This window comes from Nycticebus coucang, chromosome 3 (assembly GCF_027406575.1).
Source record: "Nycticebus coucang isolate mNycCou1 chromosome 3, mNycCou1.pri, whole genome shotgun sequence".
Classification (NCBI taxonomy): Eukaryota; Metazoa; Chordata; class Mammalia; order Primates; family Lorisidae; genus Nycticebus; species Nycticebus coucang.
In genome coordinates, this window is record NC_069782.1 from 154,160,415 (window position 1) to 154,183,570 (window position 23,156).

Sequence of the window (23,156 nt, forward strand, 5' to 3'; positions counted from 1 at the left end):
CTCTTTCTAGAAAACTAAGACTTACCCTGCCCGGTCAGCACACATTGTATAATGTATACAAATACATTACCCACTTCTCTGTTATGGTGAAATTGAATGGCCACAGATTCTTTGCCACTGCTCCAATGAAGAGGTGGGATCTACTTTCTCTCCCTTTGATGCTGAGCTGGCCTGTAACTCACTGTGACCAAAAGAACGGAAGAGAGTGATGCTGAATCACTTATAAGGTGGGCCACGGCCTGGGACACTGCCCTTGGAACCAGCTGTCACTCTGCGAGGCTCCCAGGCCCTGGCTATTGGGAAGAAACCAAAGCTCAACTTTCAGTGGACAGCAGCACAAGCCTCCAGCCACGCAAACCCCATGGGAATGAGCTGTGGAGACCCTCTTGCCCCATAGAGCCCTGGTGACTGCCAGTGCCAGGGAAGCAGTGCCCGCAGGAGGCCACTCTACTCAAACAATCACCAGAGATAAGGAGTGGTTACTCTGGAAGCTAGTACTTCCAGGGTGGTCTGTCTCCTGGCAAAAGATAACAAACTTCTGCTTTCTTAATTTAACTGTCACATTAAATGTAACTTAATGTTCACCATTTAACTTTCTCTTCATGACTCAGGGTCACTGTTACATCAGTTACCATAACAGAATGATGTCCTCCGATTTCCCTGAAGTGTACAGACTGGTGTTCCAGAGCCCTGCTTCCTCAGGGACTCAGTCCTCACACTGTGGTCATCGTGCGTACCTGTGAGCTCGCCTACCTGGAACTCTGGAGGCCACACAGGCTTATTTGACAAAAACATTTGTAAAGGTTGAGTCCACAAAAGACTCTACAGTAAATCCATTGAAGCCAAGGGACAAAGCTCTGAAGTTCATAGACTTGAGCGTTTATTAATAAGATGGGATGTTTTGCTAACAGATGGCTTGGATTTCAGTTTTAGAAAGTGGAGTGGCTGAGACCCAACTGACTCCAGCGATATTTGCACACCTCCACTCATCCTGCAACTAGGGTGAGCCAGCTTAACTTTTTTTTTTTTAGAGGCAATTAAATACATGCAAGAGATCCATGTCTTGGTGCCTCTGGCAAATTTAATAGTACCAACTTAAAGAAGAAAAAACAAATAATATAATAGGTTGTATGTCCCTCAAAATAAAATTTAATAATTGTTCTATTGTCAGTATAAACTATATTCCACTACAAGAAATTTAAACTGGAAGAATTGAAATTTTCTCCTTTTCAAAGCTATCCTACAGGTATACTGTAGATTGTAATAATTTGTGAAGAACTGGACATTGAAATGAATCTATTACAACTCTTAAATGGGCATCCATGCAAATAACACACAGCTAATCAACAGATAACCCTAAGAAAAAAATCACGAGTTGATGTGAAATGAAGTTGTCTTTGTCATTTACATGTATTTGGCTCTGTCCAGTACTTCTAGAAATATAGTTCATAGAAATGGACAGAGTTGATATGAGATTGCGTGCAGCAAGACTATCCGAGTGACTTTCTGTGTTTCATAGTTTGATGCTCCTCTTCTGCATTTTCCTCTGTGTTCAGTTCAATTTAAGTATACACTTCATGCTTACTACATTCGCAAATGTACAATTTTAGCACTTTGTAGGGATCTGGGGGTTTCCCAACCCTAAGTCCCTGGATCTTTTTCCTTTTCTCTCTAAAAGAGGGCCTGGGGGTCCTCTCTAGTCTATGGCTTTAGTACCACTGATAGATGGATGTACAGATTTCTATGTCCTTGGCATCTGCTCTCCTAAAGTCTAGTTTCATGTATTCAGCTACTTACTGAATAGACATTTCAAACTTTACATGTCCAACACTGATCTCCCACTATCCACCCCCAACACATAAACCTAGTCTTACCCATCTGAGTTAATTCCTTCCTTTCATTTGTCAGACCAAAATATTTGAAATTGTCCTTGATTATTCTTTATCTTAAATCCCACATCTGGTCCTTCAATTGCTATGGTAGGTAGAATTATGGCCTCCAAAGATGTCCACGATCGAATCTCTGGAGTTTGTGAATATGTAACACTCTGCATGGCAAAAGGAGCCCTGCAGATGTGATTAAACGCTGGTGAGCCCAACCTAATCACATGGTCCTCTAAAATCAGAGGACCTTTCCCACCTATAGTTAGATGAAAACACGACTGTGGAAGAATATTGAGACAGAAGCGACATCACTCGCTTTGAAGATGGAGGAAGAGCCCATAGCCAAGGAAACAGATCCTCCCCTAACCCTCCAGAAAGGAACATGGTCCACCTTGACTTTAGCTCAGTGAAACCCATGATGATGAACTCCTAACCCACAGAAATATAAGACAATAATTAGCACTAAATTTATGGTAATTGGTTACAGGAACAATGGAAAACAAATACATCCCAGCACATTAGTTCTACCTTCAAAAAATGTTAGGGACCCGATAGCATCTGCTGTGCACATGTGGTCTGAGCCACATTCCCTGTCACCTGGATTATTGTAACAGCCTCCTAATAAGTCTTTTTTCCACCCTAGCCTCTGTCAGTCATTCTTAACCCGGCAGTCAGAGAGCTCCTGATAAGGTCAGCCAGCTCCTGACTCTTCTGCTCAAAACCCCCAGTGGCTTCTCATCTCCTCTCCCTCCATGAAACACAAGAATCTTTAATAGAATCAACAATCCCTCTGTGACCTGGACCCATTGCCTCTCTGGCCTCCTTTCTCCCAGCTCCTGCCTTGCTCATTCTTCTCCAGCCATGTTTCCCTCGCTGTCCCTGGACACCCTGGGGTGCGCCTGCCCCAGGACCTGGCACTTGCCTTTCTGTATGTCTGATATGTGCCCCCCTCAGATATCTGGATGGCTAATGCCCTTGCTTCATGAAGGTCTTTATCAAATGCACTTTTACCACAGATATCATTCATAATGTAATAGTTTTTTTTAATATCCTCAAGTTTTCTCAGTACCTACATTTTGGGGTTTTTCATTTATTTAAGCAACCAACACTTAAGTACCCATGTGTATCTGCACTGCAAACATGTTAATGACGCAGCTTCAACCAGAAGGTCTGGTTCCTGTCCTCACAAAGCTTACAGCATAGACCAAGCTGAGGGTGGGTGTGGAAAAAGAAATTTGTTGTCTATAAACATGTAAAGATTCCTTCTTGTAGAAGGTACCTAACAGCAGCACAGTGTGGCTGGTATCTAAGAGGAGAGAAAGACTCACACAGGTAAGTTCAAAGATAAGACAGGGGCCAGATCACAAAAGACCTAATAACGCCATATGGTTAAAAGGTTGTGTTGTGTTTTAAGTGCCGTGATCTAACATACCTAGCCATTTCTTTTTTCTTTTCACTCTATCACCCGGGATAGAGTGCTGTGGTGTTATCATAGTTCCCAGCAACCTCACACTCTTGTGCTCAAACAATCCTTTCACCTCAGCCTCCTGAGAAGCTGAGACTACAGCCATGTGCCGCCATGCCTAACTAATTTTTCTATTTTTTAGTTGAGATGGGGGTCTTACTCTTGCTCATGCTGGTCCAGAGCTCCTGAGCTCAAGCAATCTGCCCACTTCAGCCTCCCAGATTGGTAGGATTATAGGCGTGAGCCACCATGCTCGCCCCCTGGCCATTTCTTAATCAAAGTTTTCGCTTTTTACTCATTCTGCTTTTCCTTACAATTCTCTTCTTAAATTTGATGTTACTTTCTTTTCTTTAATACTATCTATAATCTTTACTATTCCCATCTTTAATTTTCCTGAAGTCATTAATGCCATCAGGTTCTAGGAGAGCTGGGGACAGTTTGAGGCAAATGGCACAGTGGGTGTGGTCGTGAGCAGGTGCACCAAGTAGGGAGGTAAGAGAAACCATCAATCAAAAACATTCTAAGCAATATTAAAATATAAAAAAACACTTTTGGACTTGAACATTTAAAATTATTTTCCAATAAGTCTGCTAAACTAATTCTGTTCCATAATCCACTTCACTGGGTTTCTAAACCCCATATAATTTATATATATTTATACTATTATACACAAACATCTTGCCTTTAAACAAACACACTACAATAATGCTTCCAACATCTGGCCTTTTAAAAATGTATTCTTTTTATATGGCTCCCAAATTTATTTCAATATTACCTATTTGAACATGGTACTATGTGGAAGAATTTGTGCTGATTTTTACCAAAATGTTGCAAATATTTACTAATCTCTGATGTCTTCATATTCTGTAGAGCAATAAATCATTTGTTATTCATATGCTTGCAAGCAGGATCAAATACATCACAGTTCTATAACACTAATCTTAAAAAGTTATAATTTTAAACATTGTTATTGTTATTAAATTTTAAGCCTTTTTAATTCTGTGAAGGCAAAAGGTGGAAACCTAATAAACACATGTATATGTAAAAAAAAGTTATAATTTTGTTGTTTATGTCTAAAAACACAGATATTCCCTAGTGTTGCAGATTTCCTAATCTCCTAGGAGATTCAAATGCTCTTTTTTTTTAACTTTCAGAGATTTTTATTAGAAAAATATTTTTCTTTCTTTTTTTATTAAATCATAGCTGTGTACATTAATGCAATCACAGGGCACCAGGCACTGGTTTTATATGCATTCTTAAATATTTTCATCGAACTGGTTAACATCGCCTTCCTGGCATTTTCTTAATTATTGTGTTAAGACACTTATATTCTACATTTAGTAAGTTTCACATGTACCCTTGTAAGATGCACCATAGGTGTGGTCCCACCAATTACCTTCCCTCCACCCATCCTCCCCCTCAAATGCTATCTTAAGAAAGTGAATTCTGATCTTTATTATGCCAGTGTAAAGCTGAAAAAGTAAGAGGTATTAATTGACCTTTTCTGGGAGCAGTTTAGCATAGGAGACATCTGTCTGCATTTTTGGAACCACACCATAATACCACTGCAAACACTCACTGCATGGACTCAGCACTTCTATTCTGGTTTTCACTTCTTCCCTCTCGCTCTATGCTTATGCTAGACTTCCTAAGGGCAAGATTAATTGTTCAGCCATCTTTGCAACCCCTACAAAATAAGATACATGGCTTCGCACAAACTATGTAATAGGTAATATGTAATAACTATGTAATGTAATAGGTATTTGCTGAACTAATAAAGAATATATTTATAACCCATTATAATAATGTTTAGAAAACAGAAGGTTAATGAAGCTTTACAAGTGACTAATAACTGTCTTCAGGATAAAGGGCTATTGTTTTTTGGAGAATGGGATCATTGGTCTAATATTCTCTGTCAATTCTATTCAAAGTGCTGGATTATGGCAAGATAAGGACTTTGCACCAGAATGTAAATAAACTCACCGCTTCCTTCATTGAAGTCTTGGTATTAAAAAAGTCAGCTGAACAGTATGTTCAGTGACACAGTCTATTTACATTCTGGCACCAGTTCCTTTTCTGATTGCAAAACAGTATGTGTGTGGACTGGCATTAGTCTGCAGACCACACCTTGCGAAGCTTGGCTCCACACTACCACTAAAGTTGGACTAATCATGATAAGGATGGTAATTCCATCAATTAGCATTTATAGAGGGCTTATTGCATGCCAGATGCTATGTTAAGTGTTTAAGTACTTTATATGGATTATTTCATTTTAACTCTTAAGGACCCCAGGAGGGTTTACTTTATTATTTCCATTTTTCAAATGAGGAAATTTAAGCCTTCAGAGGTCTAGTTGATTTATCCAGTTTCTAGAAGCTCATCTGTGGTAGAGCTCATTTTGACGTCTAGCAGCCTGATCCTGCTTAACCCCAGTTAAGTGTACAGTGTTAACCACAGAACTATCCTGCTTCCCACTACATTAAAGGAAATGGACTCACGTCGCACCACTGCAGGTCGAAGAAACACTTGACACTATGGGAGATGTCAGGCAGGGTGGTCTAGAAGAAATACCGTAAAACAGAAAAACCATAGTATAGATTTGTAAATCTTTTTTATGGATTTGAAAAATGTGGGTTGGTTATAGTGGCTTACACCTGTAATCCCAGCACTTTGGGTAGGTGAGGTAGGAGGATTGCTTGGGGCCAAGAGTTCAAGACCAGCCTGGGCAACAGAGCCAGACCCTACCCCTATAAAATACTTAAAAAATTAGCTGGGCATGTTTATATCACCCATAGTCCTAGCTACTTGAGAGTCTGAGACAGGAGGATGGAGGCTTCCCTGAGTTATGATTGTGCCATTGCACTCTAGCCTGGGTGACAGAGAGAAACCCTGTCTCAAAATATAATAAAATAAATAAATAGATTTTAAAAGCATAGTTCTAATTGCCAACATGGAATTACAGCCAAATATTTAATATGTGAACTTTATCTTTCAGGCATGGTATATTTTAATAGACACAATGAACTTAATCATTACTGGACTTTTAGAATGCTGCTTTTATTTATTTATTTTTTAATGTTTTCAGAGACACAGTCTCTCCCTTGTCACTCCAGTCAGCGTGCAGTAGAGTCCCGTAGCTCAATGCAACCTCCAGCTCCTAGGCTAAAGTAATCCTCCTACCTTAGCGCCCTGAATAGCTAGGACTGCAGGCACATACCACGCCTCGCTAATTTTTTCTATCTGCAGGAGAGACAGGCCTTGCTCTTGCTCAAGCTGGTCTCAAACTCCTGACCTTAAAGGAGGCCTCAGCCTCCTGGAGTGCTAGGTTTACAGCTGTGAGCCACTGCACTGGGCCTGGAATACTTCTCTGTCTGCCTTTGTTTTAATAGACTCAAATTCCCCCCAAATACATCCTACTTAGTTTTCAGTATTTATTTAAAGCCTTTCTGGAATAAAGTAAGGTAAAAATTAAAAATTTATTTTAAAAACTTTATTTCTAGATTTCTAACAAGCTGACTGTTTTGATGTTAAACAAACCTAGTTAGTATACTTTCAAAAAACACCCAAAAAAGATTCTCCAGGCCCCATGTGAGCGGATTGCAACACATGCAGCTGCCTGGAGAGAGGGAGTCTGTGTCCTACATCAGAGCTGCCGCAGGGGAGAAGCCACCGCTGCCGCCCAGGACTGGGCCCTTAGGGAGGAGGAGGCGAGAAGGTAGGGGACGACCCCAGTGCTGCGGACAGGAACATGGAGATCTGGAAGATCAAAAAGCTCATTAAGAGCTTGGAGGCGGCCCGCGGCAATGGCACCATCATGATATCATTGATCGTTCCTCCCAAAGACCAGATTTCACGAGTGGCAAAGATGTTAACAGATGAGTTTGGAACTGCATCTAACATTAAGTCACGACTTAACCACCTTTCAGTCCTGGGAGCCATCACATCTGCACAACAGAGACTCAAACTTTATAACAAAGTACCTCCAAATGGTCTGGTTGTTTACTGTGGAACAATTGTAACAGAAGAAGGAAAAGAAAAGAAAGTCAACATTGACTTTGAACCTTTCAAACCAATTAACACGTCATTGTATTTGTGCGACAACAAATTCCATACAGAGGCTCTTACAGCACTACTTTCCGATGATAGCAAGTTTGGATTCATTGTAATAGATGGTAGCGGTGCACTTTTCGGCACTCTCCAAGGAAACACAAGAGAAGTCTTACACAAATTCACTGTGGATCTCCCAAAGAAACACAGTAGAGGAGGTCAGTCAACCTTGCGTTTTCCCCATTTAAGAATGGAAAAGCGACATAACTATGTTCGGAAAGTAGCGGAGACTGCTGTGCAGCTGTTTATTTCTGGGGACAAAGTGAATGTGGCTGGTCTCGTTTTAGCTGAATCAGCTGACTTTAAAACTGAACTAAGTCAATCTGATATGTTTGATCAGAGGTTGCAGTCAAAAGTTTTAAAATTAGTTGATATATCCTATGGTGGTGAAAATGGATTCAACCAAGCTATTGAGTTATCCACTGAAGTCATCTCCAACGTGAAATTTATTCAAGAGAAGAAATTAATAGGAGGATACTTTGATGAAATCAGCCAGGACACCGGCAAGTACTGCTTTGGGTTGAAGATACACTAAAGGCTTTAGAAATGGGAGCTGTAGAGATTCTAATAGTCTATGAAAATCTGGATATGATGAGATATGTCCTTCATTGCCAAGGCACAGAAGAGGAGAAAATTCTCTATCAAACTCCAGAACAAGAAAAGGATAAATCTCATTTCACAGACAAAGAGACAGGCCAGGAACATGAGCTTATTGAGAGCATGCCCCTGTTGGAATGGTTTGCTAACAACTATAAAAAATTTGGAGCTACATTGGAAATTGTCACAGATAAGTCACAAGAAGGATCCCAATTTGTGAAAGGATTTGGTGGAATTGGAGGTATCTTGCGGTACCGAGTAGATTTCCAGGGAATGGAATACCAAGGAGGAGACGATGAATTTTTTGACCTTGATGACGACTAGGTAGTCGACATGGGTCCAGCAAAACGTGCCTCACCCTCCAGCATCCAACCCAAGGAGCATATCCGTGGTGGAATCCAAACAGATCCCTGCCTTACAATTGGAACATTTCCAGAACTTAATCCATGAGCATTGGCTATTGAAAAGAAAACCGAAACAAAACCAGACCCAACCCTACACATTGGTTTGTCATGGTGTCAGCGCAGCAGCCTACAACTAAGTTCCTAAATGCAACTTTGGACTAATTTAAAAAAAGAATTCCAGTTTTTACTTTTACTCGATGGTGAAATTGGTTGCTCTTGTATTTTATGAAAAAAATGATTTGTTTAACCTTCATACATAGAAGCAAAAATACTTTAACTGTTGTAAACTTCCAAAAGTTGATAGAAGTGAGATCATACTGGTTTGTTTCTTATTTTGATTGGAAAAAAATTAAATTACTGCATTTCGCACTGACCACGCTGCATAAGAAGAAATATATGTGGTGAAATGTTGGAAAAAAAAAAAAAGATTCACTTTTAATCCAGTATTTGTTCATATCAAATACAACTTGAATAAGCAATTAATTGTTTTGTTTTTAAAGATAGAGTCTCACTCTGTCACCCTAGATAGAGTGCTGTGCCATCTACGGGAACTTCAAACTCCTGGGCTCAAGCAATCCTCTTACTTCAGCCTCCCGAGTAGCTGGGACTACAGGGGCCCACCATAATATTCAGCTACTTTTTCTATTTTTAGTAGAGACAGGGTTTTGCTCTTACTCAAGTTGGTCTTGAACTCCTGAGCTCAAGCAATCCACCTGCCTTCACCTCCCAGAGTGTAAGGATTATAGGCATGAGCCACCAATTAATTTTTTTAAGAATGCTACATTCTAATGAAGTAAAAATAAATTTTTTTTTAAGACAGAGTCTCACTTTGTCGCCTCTGGTACAGTGTCCTCGCATCCTAGCTCATAGCAACCTCCAACTCTTGGACTCAAGCAATTCTCTTGCCTCAGCCTCCCAAGTAGCTGGGACTATAGGCACCTGCCACAGCACCTGGCTATTTTTAGAGATGAGATCTCGCTGTGGCTCAAGCTGGTCTCGAACCTGTGAGCTCAGGCAATCCACCTACCTGGGCCTCCCAGAGTTCAAGGATTACAGGTGTGAGACACCACACCTGGCCCTTGGAAATAAAAATTTTAGATTTATATATGGAAAGACTCCCTAAACTCAGTCAATGCTTATGTATAATAACCATATGTTACTCCTCAAAAATAAACTTGTAAGACAAAGGTATTGTTATAAATTAAAATGACTAGGACCGTTCAGTGCTTTTCACTATTATTTTGATTGTTTTTGATTGCATAACATTCTAAAAACTAATGTAGTCTGAGGAGAAGTAGTTAATAAAGTAAGCTAAAGTACTAATTTGGTTTATTTGTTAATAAATAGTTACATATCTGAGTAGATGTATGACATCCAATAAAACCTAACAAATCTAACAAATAGGCTACTGCCAGCCTACCTGAGTTAAATACTTATTTTATTTCTGACGTACACAAAATGAACTTTCGTCCTTTTTTTTTTAGACAGAGTTTCACTATGTTGCCCTCAGTAGAGTGCTGTGGCATCACAGCTCACAGCAAACTCCAACTCTTGGGCTTAAGTGATTCTCTTGCCTCAGCCTCCCAAGTAGCTGGGACTACAGGAGCCCACCACAATGCCCAGCTATTTTTTTGTTGTGGTTGTCGTTGTTGTTTAGCAGGCCTGGGCTGGGTTTGAAACAGTCAGGCCTGGTATATGTGGCTGGTGCCCTAACCACTGAGATATGTGCCATTGTTTTTTTTTTTTCAGAGTCTCACTCTACCTAGTCTCACCCTGAGTAGAGTGCCATGGCAAAACAGCTCACAGCAACCTCCAACTCATGGGCTTAAGTGATTCTCTTGTATCAGCCTCACGAGTAGCTAGGACTATAGGCACCTGCCACAACGCCCAGTTAATTTTTTTGTTGCAGTTTGGCCGGGGCCAGGTTCAAACCCGCCACCCTAGGGCACCGCCCCATCCATTTTTTTTTTTATACACAGTATTTGCTTGGGAAAGCATCATAATCGACTTCTAAAGTTACATTTTACTTCATTTGTTATTCCAAATGAAGTCTGAAAAACCATGAATATCAGGAATTTTTTTTTTTAAGTTTTTGACCTTTATTTCTAATCTGTTAGGCATTTTTTGTTGTTAACAATGTAATGGGTAGTCATTTTATATTAACTTTAATAAAAATAGCAGACAGAGGAACTATGTTTTACATTCTATGGCAGATGGAGAAAAATACAGTGATTTCAGGGAATGCTAATGCACCAACCCCTAAAGAGTAAGGGCTCATATTAATCTTTCCAGATTCTCAGCTTCTTTTTCTGTCCACGCTTCTTTAGTCTCCTCAGGTTCTTCCACCACCAGCTCCCCCCATGTGAACCATGAGCACCCCATCCAGCTCCCCCCGTGTGAACTACGAGCACCCCCGTCCAGCTCCCCCCGTGTGAACTATGAGCACCCCCGTCCAGCTCCCCCCATGTGAACCATGAGCACCCCCGTCCAGCTCCCCTGGTGTGAACCATGAGCACCCCGCCCAGCTCCCCCAGTGTGAACCATGAACACCCCCGTTCAGCTCCCCCTATGTGAACCATGAGCACCCCCGTCGAGCTCCCCCCGTGTGAACTATGAGCACCCCCGTCCAGCTCCCCCCGTGTGAACTATGAGCACCCCCGTCCAGCTCCCCCCGTGTGAACTATGAGCACCCCCGTCCAGCTCCCCCCATGTGAACTATGAGCACCCCCGTCCAGCTCCCCCCATGTGAACTATGAGCACCCCCGTCCAGCTCCCCGCATGTGAACTATGAGCACCCCCGTCGAGCTCCCCCCGTGTGAACTATGAGCACCCCCGTCCAGCTCCCCCCGTGTGAACTATGAGCACCCCCGTCCAGCTCCCCCCGTGTGAACTATGAGCACCCCCGTCCAGCTCCCCCCATGTGAACTATGAGCACCCCCATCTTACCCTTCACATTCTTCTCATCCCACATATTAGTCCTGGAGAAAACTACTCACTTTAACTTCAATTACTGTATGCTTAATCCAAATTTCTACCTTCATCTGAGACTCCTTTAGCTCCAGACCACATGTCCCAACTATTATGTGGGTCATTACGAAAGTTTCGACATACACAAAAATCACGAAACATAAAATCTGTGCTGATGAAAACAAATGAAGCCGTCCTGGTAATACCGAGAAGCCTAGCTGAACTGAAACTTACACGCGTGAGGGTTAAAGGACACCATCGACTGAGTTTCTGAGACTGAAATAACGGACCGGAACACAGTCTGTCTCAAAACTTTTGTAGTATCCTATATACTGTGGGCCCTCTCCACTTAGATGACAGGCATCTTCTCCATTTCAACAAACAGCAGAACAACCCCCCCCACCAGCTCAGACCCCTGAGTCATCCTGCTTCTTCACCTCCTAGATCACCAAGACTTGCCAATTCCCCCTTTCACAGCCCCCTTTCCCCATTCCCACCACCACTGCTTTAGTTACCTCTTTAATTCTTCACTGAATTAGTGCAAAATTTCACTTCTGTTTTTTCTGGCTCTAATTGTGGCATTCCACTGATCTGTGATTCACATAGTGCCAGTGAGCCTTTTCAAATGCAAAAATGATCATCTCAGGTCACTAACTCGAATCTTTCTTGTTATCTTCAAGGGAAAAAAACCCATAGTCCTTAGACCAGTGGTTCTGAACCTCCCTAATGCCGCGACCCTTTAATACAGTTCCTCATGTTGTGGTGACCCCCTACCATAAAATTATGTTCATTGCTACTTCATAACTATAATTTTGCTTCTGTTACGAATCATAATGTAGATATCTGATATGCAGGATGGTCTTTGGTGACCCCTGTGGTCTTTGGTTCACAGGTTGAGAACCACTGCCTTAGACTCTTTCTGATTTTTAGCCCACGTTTGCCTTTCTTCACTTCCTCCCATTCTCTTCATTCATTCATATACATATACATATATATATATACTTAGAGAGAAAGAGAGAAGGGGTACTCTCTGCTTGTTCTCGGTGCCTTCCTGCCTTTGCCCAAGCTGTCCGTGCCTAGGAAGCCCTCCATCTGGTCATTTCCTATTCAACCTTTATGAACAGCAACCCCAGAACCTGAAGAGTACCTAATATATTGTGCATGTCAATCAATGTTTGCTTTATGCCTAAATCAGTAATATCCTTTTTTTTTTTTTTTGTAGAGACCGAGTCTCACTGTACCGCCCTCGGGTAGAGTGCTGTGGCGTCAAACGGCTCACAACCTCTAACTCTTGGGCTTACGCGATTCTCTTGCCTCAGCCTCCCAAGCAGCTGGGACTACAGGTGCCCGCCACAACGCCCGGCTATCAGTAATATCCCTTTATATTTAAAAAGTTCTTTATGATACATAAGATATTTCATTCATAGCTACAATCGCATTTTGAGTCTCCAAACTAGACTACTGGATAATCGTTGCAGGTTTTATTAGCCCCAGTTATCAATGAGGAAATAAAAACTCTTGGCTTCCCCAAATGGCATGGCTAGAAATTAATGCAATCATCCCTGACTAAAGCCTTGTCCTTGGCGCAGACTGAAGCCCTCTACTGCTAGAGAAGCACAGAGTGAAGAAAAGCAGATGCAGCGTAAGGCCCAGACCTAACTCCAAAAATGTTTACTCAGAGGTGGAGACCCCCCCTGTAAAACAAGAGAAAACTACAAGGAAGCACAGCACAGGGCTCGGTGCTAAATTATGCAGCGCCCCTGGAAGGAGAGAGAAGTGCTCAGTGGGCAGAAGCCTAACCCTGGCAGACTTTTCAGAGGGTCAAGGGTAGCACGGACCTGCAGCCCGAGATTAAACTGGGAGTGAGTGAAAGGCTGAGAGACGAGCATTTCTCCTGGGTCCAACCATGAGTGAAGACCATGACAGGTTTAGAGAACAAAGAGGAAACGCACCAAAAATGTAAATTAGATTGTTTTACCTTTAACTGAATGAAAGAAAAAACTACCCTCACTCACTCTGGTAAAGAAAACAACAAAAGACCCCAAATCCCAAAAACATGATAGAAAGGCAAGGAGACAAAACTAACATACTCATTTGCTATATATTTTTTATCATTCTATTTGTAAAGTTATGAAGTTAACTTCCCAATACAGTTATTTTTACTTTGAATTTTTTTTTTTTTTTTTTTTTTTTTTTGTTGAGACAGAGTCTCACTTGCTCACCCTTGGTAGAGTGCCATGGCGTCTTAGCTCACAGCAACCTCAAACTCTTGGGTTCAAGTGATCCTCTTGCCTCAGCCTCCCAAGTAGCTGGGATTATAGGCACTTGCCACAATGCCCAGCAATTTTTAAAGACAGGATCTCACTCTGGCTCAGGCTGGTCTCCAACCTATGAGCTCAGGCAATCCACCCACCTTGGCCTCCCAAGCGCTGGTATTACAAAGCGTGAGCCACCGTGCACAGCTTTTACTTATTAGAATTTTGAAAAAGAAAACCTAGATCTGTCTTTTCATGGTTACTTTATCCTCCCTTGGTAATAATGCTTTGGTTTGCTACAATTAGTTAAGCATCAGCTCAGTAAACAACAATGTAACTATTTTATTCAGTGATGAGCTTAGAAACTTAAAAATCCAACAACAGTTCTTTTTTTTTTGTTTGTTTGTTTAACAACCTCAAACTCTTGGGCTCTAGCAATTCTCTTGCCTCAGCCTCCTAAGTAGCTGGGACTACAGGCTCCCACCACAAGGTATTGCTATTTTTAGAGAGGGGGATCTCACTCTTGTTCAGGCTGGTCTACAAACCCGTGAGCTCAGGCAATCCACCTGCCTCAGCCTCCCAGAGTGCCAGGGTTACAGGTGTGAGCTCCCACACCCAACCTAACAGTGGGTTTTCTTGCATCTCCAACCCCCATCCTCAGTGGCAACCTTCTGACCTCTGGTATTTTCTCCTATAGCCAAAGTGATTTCTCCAAAGCTCTTCTCAGTCATTCAACAAACACTTAACAAGTACATTATACTAGGTACTAGAAGGAAAAAAGAGAAAATGCCCAGCCTTAGCCAATTTAATGTCTTTCCCTCTCCACTTCTCCCCTCTACCCAGTCTTTTCTTCCACAGAAAGACTTCTTCTCTTCTTTTTCACCATCCCCTCAAATAAAATGTTTTTCATAAGTGCCTTTACTTGCTACCTGAAGTATTTTAATTCAAGACTTCCTTAATGACAACTTCATACCTGTTCAAATTCTTCTACATCACTACAGAGTACTTCATCAGTACATATTCCCAGTTTTTTACAATCTTCAAACCAAATTCTTGAATCCTTGTGACCTTGTATGGAGACCTGCACTGTTGTCATTTTCTTCTTAAAAAAAAAAAAAAAAATGCAAAGGCCTAATCCTCTACTGTTAAGAAAATTTATCCCTTTCTTTTTTGTGTCCCTAAGTGCTAGGGTTTTAAAAATCACTACCTTGCCACTTTTTATCATATATTACTGATGAGCATTACAATGTCTGTTACAGTGGATGAAAAGGCCACTTTCTGATTTTGCTAATGATATGAAAACAAAGAGTTCAGAAACATTGTATACAGAAGTTCTGCTGATCTGAGTTATGCTCCGCCTAAAAATACATTCCCTGTCTCTAAATTTCAGGAACAAGTTGTTAAGGTACCACGAAGTGTTTACTTTCCAACCCAAATTTATTCCTTTAATACTTCAGCTTTAGAATGACAGGTTCTGTACATATCACACTGTTTGTCAATATCCACACATAAGCCTTTTTGTTTTGACAATTAAACTGAACAAGTTCCCGTGGCATCTGAGAAGGGAAAGCCTAATGTGTCACAATATTAGAAATGTCTGCTTCCATCACAGGATATATGCTCCTCAGGTTCAGTTAACCTCTGAATGATTCCCTAAGAGGAAAGTAATTCTCCTTGGTGTCCTTGTCATCCGTGGAGTGGAAATACCTCTAGTGGCACTGTGAGTAATCACTTAGGTGACCCCATTAGGACTCTTCCATTTCCCCCATCGGGATTGATAGAGGGGCTGTAACTCCAGACTGAGCCCTAAATCACGCCCGCAGTTTCCTCCTCTCCCCACCCCCACCCCGCTCTTCCATTCTCATCCTTTCTGTTCTTTCTCCTTCATTTTTCTTTCCTCCTTCCGGTTTCCCTTAACCTGTGATCTTCTCCTGGTTGTTTGAATTTTTACAACTCGCCAGATAATAATCCCTGTGACCCTCAAAGTTCCCTTAAAGCAAACCTGACTCTGTTGTTTTAAAACCAGTATTATGAAAGACTACTGTGTGGGATAATGGTACATTTGTTCAACAGCCCTACCAAGTTTTGCTACAAAACATGTGGGTTGATTCAGTTACTCAACCGAAAACCTGGAGGACTGACACAAATAAACACAAAAAAACTAAACCGACCGGAAAGATCCGACCCGGCCGCACAGCCTGAAATGCGATACTGGGATGACAGGGCAAAGCTGAGCAAAGGAATTCTCCCGGGCTTCAGATGCCAGGGGCACCTTAGCCCACTGGCGACCACAGGGGACTCCGGTTTGCCCGCTGCTGCCCCTAAATGCGGCCCGAGTGACACCCCCAGACCTGGGCCGACGCCCCCGGCCGGAGGGCTGCTGGGGGACCCCAGGCTCGGAGGCTGCCGTGCAAATGCTCAGTCCCCCTGCCGGGGCTCCGAGAGAACCCGCGCGAGGCGGCGCACAACAGGCCGTTTCGGGGGTTGGGCAGGGGGCGCCCCGTTCAACGGCGGGCTGGGGCCCCCGAGGCGCCGCAACAGGTGCCCGGGGCTGCCCCCCGAGCCCCGGCCGCCCGACCCCTCCCGCCGCCGGGGCCCGCCGTTACCTGCAGCGGCGGCTCCCGAGTCTCGGAGGGAGGCCCGGGCCGGCGGCCTTCCTCGCGGGCCAACTCGCGGGGCTCCGGGCTGATGGCCGGACCGACGCCGCAGGACGGCGACAGCCAGACCCGTAGGCCTCAACCTCGGAGGTCCGGGCGCGGGTCCCGCGGGGACGCGAGACCCGCCAAGAAGGGCGCGATCGTCTGACCGGGCCTCAGGGGCAGGGTTCTCAGCCGGGGACCCGGCCGCCACCCTCGCTCGGCCCCCAGGACTCTGCTCGGGGCCTCGCGCCCGCTCGCGTTTCCCGGCGGAGTTTGGTCCCTCCCTCTCGCCGTCCTTCTGGCCCCGCCTCCCTCGCCCTCCGGTTGTCAGGGCAACCGAAGAGACGCCTGCCCGGGAGCCGAGGCGTTAGGAGGCGCGGCTGCGGCGCCGGGGGCTCGGCTCGGGGCACGGGAGCAGCTGACTATGGAGCCCCAGAGTAAGGCGGGCCGGGGCCGGGCGGGCCGGAGAGGGCGGCCGGGCCGGGGGCTCCCCGGGAACGAGCGTGGGCGCCCGCGCGCGGCTCCGCAGGCTCTAACGCTTGGACACCACGAACGGCTTGCGTCTCTTGGCGCTTTTCTCTCACGCAAAGAGGAGAAAGGGGCTAAATCCTGCAGGGTCTGTCGGGTTGGGTCCCGATCGCCCGAGGGTCTCCACTGAGAGCCAGAGAGACTGGAGAGCTGAGCAGCGCCCCCCGCGTGTGCCTTCCTGGAATTCCTTCCCGGGGATTCAATTTGCTATTACTTCTGCTGTCTCTGTCATTTTAGCTTGGTAGTTTGGTTCTAGTCCATCCTATTGAAAAATGTCCGCAGTTTAACCCGCAGTGAGGCCGGGTCTTATTAGAGACCTCCCCTTGCCACCCCGTAGTCTACGATACGGTATAAATGAGGCAGAAAAAAGTGCGTTGTCTAAGTGCATTTGATTCATTGTTATAGGTTTTAAGAGGTAGGACACGCAAAAAATGTTTACGATTTCTTTTCTGTTTCCCTATGTTGTTTTTGACGTATGCCAAAACGTGTGCAATTTGGAGTTATCAGATGTAACAGAAGTTCTACTTACTTCCCCCCCCAAAAAAAAAAAAACCTTTCCAAGGACATTGTGCTGGCTTCTTCTTTCCAGCCCATGCTGTTTTATGGCTCCTTTTGTTCTTAAAATAAGGACGGTGTTTTATAAGGGGACTTAAAAGATCTTAAACTGTCATAGAGGGATGCAGTTTGACTCTCAAAACCAAGTCATCTTTTCTTAGACAGTTTCAGAAATAAGACACTCAGACCAAATCCATTCTCTGGGGGAAATGCTGGCATTTTAAAAGGTCATTTATTTCCAAGGAGGTTTTAAAGCCTTTTTTCCTTTCTTTCAACTGTGCGGTCCCCAGTTGTGTTAGGAACCCGACCGCACAGTACAGCTCTGCCTCCTGTCCCGTCTCCACCCCCAGGCCGCCCCCACGCTCACCCCCACCCCCAGGCCGTGGTCAGATTGTCTTCCATGAAACTGATCCCTGGTGCCAAAAAGATTGGAGACCGCTGTTGAGAAGAAAGCTTAACAGTTTGTAAGTTACAGTTGTGTGAGTTGATAGGATTTTTGTACAGTATTTGCCATTAGCGTTTATAACTTTTTGGATTCTACGTTTATCTAACTCGATGAAAGAAATTTAGCATGTAACAATACTAAATTTTGTCTTACGTCCAACTGATGCCAAGTGTGTCTGTTCTCTCTTTAGAAAATAACTGAAGTGAAATATATCTTTTAAAAGTAGCATCTTTATTTCTTCAGATTTACATTATCATTTAAAACGTGTCAAGTGTAAATTTCAAATTCTTTAGTGCTCACTGCCTTTGCTATTCATTCATTCATTCCTGGTAACTATTATGTTGTACCTCCTCCTAGGGTTTGGGGATTGAACAATGAATAGGACAGTGTTAGTTTTGGCCATCCCAGGAAAACTAACCAGAGACTTGCTCAAGACCTACTGAAGCCTGGGTGGGGGTCTGAGATTAGTGGGGAGAAGAGATGGACAGAAAGCTTTCAGGAGGAAAGTAGTACTAGGTCTGCAAAATGACTCCACAAAGAATGAGGGAAAGGGGTTCCAGGCAGCGGGAATCCCTTGTGTGCATGAAGTCTCCTAGGCTCCAAGACCTGAGAGCAGTGAGGCTCAGAGGAAGAAAAACAGTGAGGCTGTAGCTAGGAGGGGAGAGAAGAGGAGGAGAAAACAGGGTGGGAGTCGAGGAGAGAAAAGAGAGAAAAGAGATAAGGCTGAGAAAGTCAACAGGAACCAGGTGAGGAAATCTTTGTAAGGCTATATAAGGAATTTATTACATATAAGAAGTACATATTTATATCCCATCTCATTGGATTTTGAGGTGGAGACTATTTAAATAATTTATGCCTAGGGAATGACTGCAAACTTATTAATTCCCGCATATTCTTAAATATTTTTATCAATTTAATTTTAAGTAATTTCAAACAATCACTGTTTACCTTAGGAAATTCTTTCACAGTCTAAAAAACACTATCTTGGATGAATATTTACTGAATCATTCATAGTAATCCATCCCCCTCCCTCCCAAGCAGGTTCCCAGCCAGAAGCCAGACACATGTACTTCCGTTCATAAGTATTTAAGAGGACAAAATGATCTCTAAAGATTCAAGATCCATGTCCAACTAGATTTCACCTAAGACCAAAGTTGTGTCATTCTCTGAGAGAAAATGGAAACACTATAGAAATTAAGTATTACAATACATAATTACAGTTGTAATATTAACAGTATATTATTTATACCAGTATTATCTAACATTTTAAGCCTAGCGTTTTAGTGTTTACACAGTAACTTTGTTATTGAGGGGTTCAAAATAACATTTGACAAGTGTAGTTGAATATTGTAAATTAATTAAGAGAAAGGATCCTTCTAAATTGCTTTTAAGCATTAAACATATACCTAAGGACAACACCAAGCAACTATTAAAAATAACCTCCAGGAGTCAGGCTTAGCTATTCTGTTTCCACACACTTAGTTTTCTATTACTTTTAGAAATGACCGTTGTTAAGGGAGTCATTAAAATCCAATAAACATAAACTCTTCAAGCCCCATAGCTGGATCATACTCTGGCAATAAGCAGAGGAGGACAGGGGCTACCACCGGTTCAGAATAATAATCAGTCAATGATCCAAGAAATGACTCCTCAGGGAAAGAGCAAATTAAATAAGTTCACAACCTTGGGCTGTTAAGAGTGGTTTTGGCTCTTGGTTTGTACATTTACATCTTTAATTATTTTCTTCCTGAACTAACTGCACTATTGAAAAGATAATTCATGTATAAAATAACATGGAAACTGTACATGAAATTCCATTTGTTTTTCTTTTTTATTGGAAAATAAGTTCAACAATATAGCCTCTTCCCTAATTTCTTATTTATTTACTTATTTATTTTTATTTCAGAATATTACAGGGGTACAAATGTTTTGGCCACATGAATGGCTTTGAGCTAAAGTTGTAAGTGTGCTCCTAATTTCTTTTTTCTTTCTTTCTTTCTTTCTCTTTTTTTTTTTTTTTTTTTGCAGTTTTTGGCTGAGGCCAAGTTTGAACCTGCCACCTCCGGTATATGGGGCTGGCACCCTACTCCTTGAGCCACTGGCACCGCCCACACTCCTAATTTCTTAGTGAATGGCAGACAAAACCAAGGAATGGCTTTGGGGATCTTTACCCCAAATCTAAGCAAACATACAATCTGAATAAAAAACTGTATTTATCAAATGAAGATAAGACCCCTAGCTCCCACTTTACTGCTGCCTACTCCCTGAACTCTTCTTATATTAGAAAAACAAAAAAACCAGGCCTAGCTTAGGCTGGCAGCTGTTTCTTCACTATGGTGCCCAGAATGGCCTCAAACTCCTGGGCTCAAATGAGCCTCCTGCCTTAGCCTCCCAAGCAGTTGTAACTGCAGTCCTTGGCCACCACACCAGGCAAACATTCATGTTTCACAAGAAATGCTAAATGAATCATTTAAGTTATTCCAGGGACTAAGGAACTGAGTGAGGACTTCTCTCTCCAAACCTGTTTCTCCACCACTCTCCCCGCCTTCCCACCCTCCCTATTGCTCCAGCCTGCAGTCTGAGTCATCCTTGATTCCTCATTCTCACTCACCACCCTTCATCCCCCATCCACCAGCACATTCTTATTCCACCTCTGAAATAGACCCTGAATGTGCCTTCTCTCCCTCCCCACTGGGGTCCTCGAGCTACCATCTTGCTTAGATTATGACTATGCAGTCTACTGATCTCTGCATGTCTGCTGACCTCTCCCCTACCCACCTGTGATCCACCTGGAAGGCAGCGCAATGTTTCCAAAATAGACATCAGATCATGACACTCTGCCAAAAGTTCTCCAAAATTCTTACCATGATCTAGTTGCCTCTTCAAACTCATGGCGTATCTTATCTAAATAGACCATGCTTCAGGCACAATGGTCTTATTTGAGTCCCTCATACAAGCTCTTTTCAGGGCTCTGAACAAGCTTTTCCCTCTGCCAGGAATAACACAACCTCTTGCTCCTGTGGGTCTCACTCCTAATGTCCTTCAGTGCTTACTTAAATGTCCCCTCCTCATGAAATTCTTCCCTGACTCCCTGAAGTAGGTAGTACCCTTCCTCGGTATTACTCAATTTCTGCATTTTTCTCTTCATAGCAGTGATCTCAATTTGCAATTATTTTGTTAATTTTAAATTATCTACTTCCTCTACTAGGTCGTGGAAGGCAGGGCCCTATCTGCAAACCTGTCTCTAATACCTCACAGAGTGAGCCCTAAACAAACATGTTCTGAGTGGACCGCCCTGCTGGCAACAGCCTTACCTAATTTTATTTCCTTATGGGTATTGCTGTGTATTTAAAAAAAAAAAAAAAAAGCCATTTTACTCTGCAACAGAAGGGACTGTGCTCCAGTTAAATTTGAAATGCTTCTGGTGGAGTATGCTTTGGGTAAAGTTCATTTAAATCAGGTATTTATAAATGTTAGGTCAATTACAAATTTGACACTCTGTTTTTCCTTTCTAACCTAAGTGAGGTATTTTAAGCATTTCATTCTATGTGATAAGATCAAGGAAATAGGCAAGTGATCTTATTTTTTGGACGAAGGGGCTGCCAGGTCATAGGACCTAATAAAATCTTCACCCGACTAGGGAGTGTTTGCTGATTAATTATCTGGGAGGCTAGCAAGGATTTAAAAGTAATTTCTTACTTAAGCTCAGGAATCATTTTTTAAAATCTGTAAAAAAAAAAAAACAATTTTTCTCAAGTAATCTTAGCCTCTAATTCTATCAATTAGTTTATAATTCAAATTTTATTAAGAAATAAATGCTTATGTAAATCAAGATTAAAATCTTTCCAAAGCAATGCAATTTTACAACCATGTTCTAAAATTCCCATCAAAATAAGAAAATGTATTGCAGTCCTGACCTCTGAGGCTCAGTTGGCAAAAGGACCTGATGGTGGAAGCTGTTGTCCCTCCAGCAGCTCAAGTTCTCGGAGCTTTATCCCAGACCTAGTCTACTCCCCCTTGACAGGAAAGCTGTTAAAACTTGTCCAATCTGAACCGGCCAACCAGATTAAAGGAGGGATTTGTGCCTATCAGCAGTATTCCAGAATGGCCCGAATGACTCATTAAATACAGAAGGTGGTGCAAAGTCATTAAGAAGTAAACAACTCACCCCAGTGTGCTGTGCACTGATGCGCTCATGGGGCAGGGCATTCTCTAGGCATTTTTCTTATGGGAGGCTGGAAAAAAGGAGGAGACATTCCTGTGGCCTAGACGCAGGTGCCAGGTTCCTTTAGTTGTGCCCCCGGGAACCTTTCTGGCCTTTCCTGGGGAAGGTGCTCTGCCTCACACTCCTGCCTCCACCTGGAGTGGACTCACTGCCCATCCACTTCTTTGTCCTTTAACCCCGCCTGGGGCATCACTGTCTCTCAGGAATTTTGCATATCTGTTTATCCTACTGTTTCCAAATTGGAGTTAATTTCTCCCTCCTCAGTGCCTGTCTTCATTTTACTATTATTTTAGATACGTTGAGATATTGTAGATATTTTATTATCTATCATTTTATTAATATTTATTGTTCTGTATGTTCCACTCTGCCTTGAGGACTTTTTTTTTTTTTTACCATCAACAGAAATTTATTCTTAATAGTTTCTTTTAATTTTTTATTTAATATGAGGGTACAATTTTTAGGTTACATTGTTCTCACTTCCAGCGTAAAGTTCCATTTGTAGAAGAGCCCCTCGCCCAGTTACCCTCACACTGTGCACGTTAGGTGAGACCCCGCCTCATGCCCCCTCCTCCTGCCATACGTCCTCCCTGCTGCACTGCCCTCTACCCCCGCACCGGACTGTATTGGTGTTTTATTGTTCTTATGAGCATGTAATTGTTTATATATTTATTTCATATTAGTATGAAGTACATTGGATATTTATTTTTTCCATTCTTGCGATACTTTACTAAGAAGAATGTACTTCAACTCCATCCAGGTAAATGTAAAAGATGTAAAGTCTCCATCTTTTTTAATGGCTAAATAATATTCCATGGTCTACATAGACCACAGTTGGTTGATCCATTCATGGGTTGATGGGCACTTTGCTTCCACAACTTGGCAATTATGAATTGAGCCACAATAAACAGTTCTAGTACAAATGTTTTTGTGGGAAAATGATTTTTGTTCTTCTAGGTAAATACCTAGAAATGGGATTGCAGGGTCAAATGGAAAGTCTACATTTTTTTTTAAATTTTATTTATTTATTTTTTGAGACAGAGTCTCACTATGTCGCCCTGGGTAGAGTGCCATGGCATCACAGCTCAC

The 23,156-nt window shown here is 42.6% G+C and overlaps 3 protein-coding genes across 3 annotated transcripts in view; 2 read left to right on the forward strand and 1 right to left on the reverse strand.

The window, feature by feature from the left end:
* DHX32 (DEAH-box helicase 32 (putative)) overlaps nucleotides 1–16,596 on the reverse strand; it is a 71,486-nt gene extending 54,890 nt beyond the window's left edge. The window contains exon 1 of the mRNA XM_053584213.1: nucleotides 16,285–16,596. The gene's annotated coding sequence lies outside the window, so the exon portion shown is untranslated. The remainder of the gene's footprint in view (nucleotides 1–16,284) is intronic.
* On the forward strand, nucleotides 7,012–8,752 carry LOC128581415 (eukaryotic peptide chain release factor subunit 1-like). The gene is given in 2 exon segments (XM_053584215.1): nucleotides 7,012–7,973; nucleotides 7,976–8,752. Coding segments are annotated over 2 exon segments (1,278 nt in total). The 5' UTR covers nucleotides 7,012–7,096; the 3' UTR covers nucleotides 8,377–8,752.
* Nucleotides 16,597–16,683: 87 nt separating the features above from the next.
* Nucleotides 16,684–23,156, forward strand: part of FANK1 (fibronectin type III and ankyrin repeat domains 1) — an 86,396-nt gene continuing 79,923 nt past the window's right edge. Inside the window, 1 exon segment of the mRNA XM_053584573.1 lies at nucleotides 16,684–16,754. Coding sequence (XP_053440548.1) covers nucleotides 16,742–16,754 — 13 coding nt within the window. The 5' untranslated portion in view covers nucleotides 16,684–16,741.